The 7813-nt window shown below is 43.9% G+C and overlaps 1 protein-coding gene across 2 annotated transcripts in view; it reads left to right on the top strand.

The window, feature by feature from the left end:
• Positions 1-6066, top strand: part of Rasgrf2 (Ras protein specific guanine nucleotide releasing factor 2) — a 233932-nt gene extending 227866 nt beyond the window's left edge. For both annotated transcript variants that reach the window (XM_029468511.2, XM_021180496.2), the window contains exons 25-27: positions 28-145; positions 754-822; positions 1914-6066. In XM_029468511.2, coding sequence (XP_029324371.1) covers positions 28-145; positions 754-822; positions 1914-2006 — 280 coding nt within the window. In that variant the 3' untranslated portion in view covers positions 2007-6066. The remainder of the gene's footprint in view (positions 1-27; positions 146-753; positions 823-1913) is intronic.
• The last annotated feature ends 1747 nt before the right edge of the window (positions 6067-7813 follow it).

Genomic DNA, 7813 nt, shown 5'->3' on the forward strand with positions numbered 1-7813 from the left:
TAAGAGCCATGTTTCTTTGTCTTGCAGCTGTAACCCCCCAGCTGTCCCTTACCTTGGGATGTACTTGACAGATCTGGCATTCATTGAAGAAGGGACACCGAACTTTACCGAAGAGGGCCTTGTCAATTTCTCCAAAATGCGAATGGTAAGTGGCCATTTTGTGATTGGCCTTTTGTAATTGGACTTCTTGCCTTAGTGAAAAGAAGCTGGGTAATAGGGCAGTGTTAGCTTCTACATCTTAAGGTAGAGGAGAGGGGAGAGGGGGGAGACCACTTTTGTTAGCCAGTTAAAGAGGGTTTTTGGTTTTTTTTTGTTTCTTGGTTTTTGTTGTTTTGTTTTGTTTTTGCTAGCCACTTCTGCTTGCTGTCTGGGTCTTACCTGTTGGGAATAAAGGTCCAGAGATGGTTCTATAACACTGACCAGTATACAGATGCACGAGTCTCATTGCTAGACACCCATGTTCTGAACACCAAACTAGAGGCTAGAAATCCATGAGAAGCAACACCTAGAGCTTCTCCCTGCACCCAGATTGAGGCCATCCTGAGGCCACCCAGCATCAGCTAACCTGGTGATTATGAGTTCAAGAATATCTTCTTGTTTGCTTTTCCCTTGGCTACTTGAAGGTAAAGGAAGTGACCAGGCAAGGCCCCTCCTACCCCACAGAGGACAGGACTCGGGGATATCATTCTGGGAGAAGAGTCTGTGAGGCAGAGGAGTACTTCTGAATTGCTTTTTTTATTTTTTTGCCATTAGATATCACACATTATTCGAGAGATACGCCAGTTCCAGCAGACCGCTTACCGCATAGACCAGCAGCCAAAGGTAACAATGTGCACAAGTGAGAACTTATAAAGACAGACATAGAAGTTAATAGACTATAAAACCACACAGAGGATCGATAATAGCAAAAGCTGCCTTGGGGTAAGAACCTAAAGTAGCAATGATCAGCAAGTCGAAAGGAGAAAAAGGGTCAACTCATCCACTTTAATTTGTCCAGCCTATGTATGTTTCTTGGGATCTAACCCTCTTCCTTATGTCGCTCGTGCTTCATCCCATTTCAACCTCTCTAGATCATAAAATTCATTTTACAAGTAGACTGAGCTTTATAAAAGAAAATAAAATAATAAAATAAAATAATAAAAAATAAAATAAAATAGTTCCTTGCTTCAGTTCCTTTCTTGAAACTATCTCCTTGGCTCCTCTCAATGATGGACTATACAGTATAAGGTGAAATAAACCCTCTCTTCTCAAAGTTGCTTTTGGTCATGGTGTTTCCATAGCAACAGAAATCAGACTAGAACAGTGAATTTATGTATTTGTCAAAACTATACACATATGGGTTATGAACATTATACTTCAACAAGAAGATATGTTTTCATAGAAATCCCTCCCATCCTTACATCTTCATTTCCAGTGCCCTTTCATTTCCTTATTTCTGGTATCTGTCCCATGCACACATGAACAGCATGAAGCAAGCCAACATGGTTTCACCCGACTGTGTTGTTGTAAAATGCAACTCTGTATGTATCAGTGTGCCATTATGACAGCTGCTGCTAGGCCGCACTCTCAAAGCTGTAAGCCACGAGAACCCCACGTGCCTGTGTTATAAAGAAAGCCAAACCCAATGTTTATCACTGCAAGTTTAAAATTAATACTGTAAGCATTAATTCTGCGTAATGCATATAAACACACAGTAACACATTTGAGATCACATGTGCTCTTAAGGACACTGACTGGGACCAGAGGATAGGAAAGGACTACTTTTATAATAATATGTTCATTAATTTTTGTTTTGCATAAGTGTCTCAGGGAAAATGTTGAGTTATGTCAGGTGAATTCAAAAATATATAGTTGATCTTCTGGGAGGAACATCAGCTAAGGTCTCTGTCTCCCTCTCTTACTTGTTTTTTCAGGTCATACAATACCTGCTTGACAAAGCCCTTGTCATAGACGAAGATACACTCTATGACCTGTCACTCAAAATTGAACCTCGACTCCCTGCTTGAAGATTTGGCCTTGTCCCTGAGGCCATTGGAATTCTGTGGAAAGCGGTCACACATGGCACGGGGGGGTGGGGGGGGACCCAGAGGGACAACGCCTGCCTCCTTTCACCACCAAAGATGGAACTGGACTGTAAATCTGTCTCTAGCAACAGTGAAACCCAGCTCCATGGACCAAAGACAGATACCCCAGGCTGGGGTGGGAAGGTGTAAACTTTGAAGCGTAGGGAAGCTGATGGCTCAATTTGTATATGGGATGTAATACAGAGATGCTGGTAACAATTGTAATGAAGTGGAATGAAGGTAAATCTCCCCTGTCCCCTGTTCTGTTAGAACTCAAGGACAAGGTCCCACAGAGAAGACCTGCAATGTTTCTTTGTCACTCTGCTAGCCTGGGCTCACCTCTACCAGTCCTCTAGGACTTCATCGCTTCTATTACAGTTCCTTTACACCAAGCATCATGGCCAGCCTGAAGCTTCCTTTCTGGGCCCAGCACAGAAGCAGTTTCAGTATGCAGCATGTGTGTGGTTCTCAGTGTGTGCTCCGTGCCTGGGAGGAGTGATGTACTCTGAAAACAGCTGTTTTTAGCCTTTGGGCAATGGGACAGGCCATGAAAGATTAAAAACCAAGTGTATCGTGGGTAGCACTTCCTTAGCTATAAGTATCCAGTGTCCCACAGACTTGAGTGGGGGCTTCATTGAGACATTGGTGGCCCCAAGAAGCCAAGTGTGGAGGTTTCAGTAAAGTGCATGCCCATGTCAGTCACCTGACCAAACTGGAATGTGCTGTGAAGAGAAATGACTTTAACCAAGGGGAAATGGAGGCCTAAGAATCAGCTTCGCTGGCCTCACTTGTTTCCTTTCCCCCAATGTACTCCAGAAACACTTTCTGATGTGCAAACCTGTTTGGGCTCATTATAAGCATTGAGTATTGGCTGTACTTTAAAGCGAGCATTCTCTGGGGATTTTCTTTGGTGAGCCCATCCTTGCATGTGCTGTTGGTAAATAGTCTCTTCTCCTGTCTCGGCCATCTTTGTTTAAAATGGGTTTGAGATCATGTTGCGTAAGAATACTGTTAAGTGCAGGGGTAATGACTCCGAGCACGCCACAGCTCTTACAGCAGAAAACCAAATCTGGGGCGGGGGCGGGGGGAGTGCCTTGCACCCAAGCCTGATAAAGTGGGCTCAGCCTCCTCACAATGTCTGCTGTTAAAGGGATGAGGCTCTCCTTGATCACCGCCCTCTCCTAGCCTCAAGGAGACACTGCTTTAAAAGAAGGCAGCAATGGCAGCGGGGGTTACTTTTACCTGAGCCTAGCAGACCTGGCATTTTCTCTTAGAAGCATGATACTTATTGATGCTGACCATGAAGACTGACCTGCCTGGCCATTTCCCCTCTTCCCTTGCATTTTAATTATGTGGTAGAGCTAACAACGAGCTAGTGCTTTCCACTTGCTGGCTTCAGAGCTACCATTGGTAATGTACCATAGAACTAGTGAAGGTCCATTTCCTGCACAGTAGTGGTCATCCTTGTATATAACTGCATAGAGAAATATAAACTGAGAAAAAAATATTTATATTATATGAATTCCACTCCAGAAGTCTTTTCGCTGGTTCATATTAGCCAACAGTGTAGCACTAAGTCCCACAGGGACACTTATGGATGCTTTTTTCCATTTTGTTTATTTATTTCCTGAGTTGCTTGTTTGTTCTCTTCGGTTTCAAATAAGAGATTGTTGCATCGTGATGCATGATGAAAACATAGGATGCTGGATCCTAGCTGTGCATACCTTGTGACTTGTTTCTTGGTGTTCAGAGGCCAAACAAGATCTTACAGAAAAGGAGTAAAGGTTGTTAGCATTCTTGCGAGGACCACAGCATACCAATTTCACGAAAAATACCACTAGGGAAGGAGTACCCACATTGACTCCAACCCCACTCTGCCTCCACTCCACCCCTGTCCTTCAGAGGATGGCTCTGTGTGCACTTTGCTTGGGAGTTTGGGATCCTATTTCTCCAATGTTGTATTCCAGAGGTCAATACAGCCATTGTTGGGGGTGGGGGGGAGGCAAACAAACAGATAAATGTAATTTCTCATGCTCCTCGCCTGTTGAAATGCAGCTTTTCTATGGAGCTTGTTCCCAGAATGTTGGAAACGCCCCCAGTGGTCATCTGTGGGTACTGCCATTGTTTTACTCCGAATTTCTTACAGCTTGTTAGAGCTAAAGCGAACCAGATCATGTGTGGATTATCCAAGGCAGGAATGCACATTTAGAAACAAAACACCTCAACTTGGTCACATTTAAAATTCACCAGAGCAATTTGTGGTTTTTCTTGTGATTGGTGGAAGTGTCTGTCCTTTGAAGCTTTCTATGTCCTTGTGGGATACGATGCATGCATGTATCGTATGTCCGTGTCGTGTATTGTGTGTAATGCATGTCTGTGTCTGCCAGCACCCTCCGTTAGCAGATGCATTTGTGAGAGCACTTGGGAGGCCAGCTTCTAAATATGAAGTAGCGAACACGTGTACTGAAAAACTAACAGGCAATCAACCTGTTTTCGTGCTTTCAAATGAACACATCATCTTGCTAGTCGGTGGCATGGCTATGAGGACCTTGGGGTGCCTAAGATATCTCTACTCTTGCTACAGAAACAAATCTCTTACTGAAGCCCTCCATCACATGTGACAGTCTCAGGCTTGAAGCACAATGCTGTCAGTTTTCTTTAGCAATTTAACAGAGGAATTGAAAGAGGGGATTTTAAACTGCTGTGGAAATAATAGCATGTCCCTAACACAAAGTCTCCTTTGCTGTTTGTTTGTGCATCTCAAAGGACTACATATAAACATGAAAATCATGGATGCTGGATCATCTGGAAGAGAAACCTCCACTGTGAGCTGTTTAATGTGACAAAGGGCAGTCCCCTTTCTTTCATGTTAGGTGAGGCGAAACCGTGGGGCAGCAGACATCGCATCTTACCTAAAGAGTAATGCAATTCAGTGGCCATTCCGAAATCTGTCAGCTTTCACATTCAAAAAAGAAAAAAAAAGGGGGTTTTAATTTAGCTCTTCTTTTCAACTTTAATGTCATCCCCTACAAAATTTCTCTTGTTTTAAATATGTTTCTTTGAAATTTAAACCGCAAGGGTTATCATTCTTACTATGGTCGAAACAGCATAAGAGATAACATACTATGTGGTTTTTAGCCAGGCTAATTAATGTCCACAGGAGGAAGAGATTCATGAACGGAATTTATTTTCATTTCTGTGAGGAATAAGAGTGTAAGTCTAGTGATGTGCACCACTACATGATTCCTGGAAATAAGGCTCTAGTCGGTGGAAAGTAACGGTTGTCCTTTCAGAGGCCACTGGTATCTTAAAGCAGAACAGAACAGAAATAGAGAGGGACCTTTTGTTGTAGGTGCAAACACGTAGGTGAGTGACCTAGCAGGGTTCCCATTTCCACTGATGTTCCATTTCAGGACATGGCATTAAGATAACCATTGACTGTCCTTGATCTGGTCTGCTCAAGGCAAACACTCACCCTACTTCACAGTGTTGAACCGCTGTCTCTACACATTTTAGTTTGAACCAGAAAGTTGGCGGTGAAGCAGCACTGGGCCAGACATGAGTCTCAGCCCAGCTCTGCACTATCCACCGAAAAGCATAGGCCAGTGTTTACACCTCCAAGTCTCACTTTTCTCATCTGCAACATGGGATTAATCATAATTCCCGTGCTGTCTACCTCACTAGACTGTCCTGATGACCGAAGGGGTCAGAATGTAAACGTTAAAGTGCTGTACAGTTGTGAGGTAACTGCCATTCTCAGCTCTCTTTTGCAGAGGAATTAAATGTACTTATTATTTGTATGTATGTGTGTGCTTTTGTGTGCGAACACATGTGATAGTCAGTGAAACACATTGTTTGTATCTGGCTACTTTGCACATCTGCTGTCATTTGTAACTCTAAGGAGAGATTTGTGTTGTGGCTGAGCACTTGCCAAGTGAGGCGTAGGTTATGCCAACATGCAAATTAAACTTCGCCTTCCTTCCGTACTTAAAAGCCTCGTGATTTCTTCATTTATATCCTTTCCCACTGTTGACAATGCCCTTCACGTCAATCAGCTCCCATATGTATTCATTCTTTTACTTCTACAGTTCAAGTACAAAGAACACCTAGAAGAACACATTTTTCAGACTAAATTACTAAGCAGAGAATTAGAAGATAGGGTCCTCCAAAAAGACATAAAGGATCTGCTTCTCCCAGTCAGTTTCTGGCTCTTGGATCTGTTCGAGTCGCATCCCCAGCCGATGTCTGACTGCTGCTTGAAGACACAGAGAACCCAGCCTGCCCAGGCAGCTCATGTCGTGTAACGATAACCTCAAGCTTCCATACAGGCTTCACCGATGTCCAGAGCTACCAGCTCTGGCATTCAGGAACTTCCTGAGCCATCTCAGGTTGCATCTTCTTTACAATTTTGTTCATGAAAATATGGTCATACTGTTTACTGTTGCAGGATACTCGATCATACTGTGGACCCCAAGATTGTGTTATTTACTGGGAAAAAAAACCCTGTTTTTAGTTGTAGTGTGGCTCAGCCTAGCACACACCTTTAATCCAAGAGCTTTCTACTTGAATATTGTAAACAGGATTAAATAAAGACAGCCATAGGTCAGGAGCATGAAACAAGCAACCAGTTGACAGGAAGGGAACATTGGATTATTAAGAAAAAAACCAGAGAGAGTAAGAGGGAGTCGGAAGGACAGGTAGGAAGTAGAAAGGAGAGACATTCAGTCTGAAGGAGGTTTTATGAGCTGATGAGAGGGGGCCATTCGTTCTGGGACATCGGATGAGGAGGAAGGGTGCTTTCTCTGCCTCTCTGAGTGAGCAGAGTCCCCTGCTTCCCACTCCACCTCCCTTCAAATTAAGACTTGTGTCCTTTCTTAGAATGACTACAGTACTTACATTGGCTAATACATATGAAAATACATATGCCAGCAAGAAAGGACCCTGATATAGCTGTCTCGTGTGAGGCTAGGCCAGTGCCTGGCAAACACAGAAGTGAATGTTCACAGTCAGCTATAGGATGGAACACAGGGATCCCAATGGAGGAGCTAGAGAAAGTACCCAAGGGGCCGAAGGGATCTGCAACACTATAGGTGGAACAACAATATGAACTAACCAGTACCCCCGGAGCTCATGTCTCTAGCTGCATATATAGCAGAAGATGGCCTAGTCCCTAGTCTGCCATCACTGGGAAGAGAGGTCCTTTGGTCTTGCAAACTTTATATGCCCCAGTACAGGGGAAAGCCAAGAAGTGGGAGTGGGTGGGTAGGGGAGCAGAGCGGGGTGGGGGGAGGGAGGTATAGGGAACTTTTGGGATAGCATTTGAAATGTAAATAAAGAAAATATCTAATTTTAAAAAAGGAAAAAAAGAAAATACATAGAAGAAGTTCTTGTGACATCTAGAGCTGAGTCGGGGTTCAGCATTTGAACACAGGGACACAGTACAAAAGGAGGTCCTCTAGCTCTCTCAGTTGTGACGTGGACCACAAAGACTGAAGGGACACAAGGACACACAGGTTTTTCACTTTCTTCCTGCTTGACCACCTCCCAAGCCAATGCTCTTATCTGCATGACCCTATCTCGGAGCTACTCTACCCACATGCCAGAGAGAGTCAGGAAAGAAAGCTAGAGCAGAATTCCCTGAAAGCAAGTGCCGCTGTAGTTGGATGCATGCTTCTGTTCTTTAGCCACACCCCCACGCTGACAGGAGCCTGAAGGAGCTGACTCTGATGAGAACGTGATAGAAAGAATTC

The sequence above is a fragment of the Mus caroli genome, unplaced genomic scaffold, assembly GCF_978045245.1.
Source record: "Mus caroli unplaced genomic scaffold, Mus_caroli_1 scaffold_15, whole genome shotgun sequence".
Taxonomy (NCBI): Eukaryota; Metazoa; Chordata; class Mammalia; order Rodentia; family Muridae; genus Mus; species Mus caroli.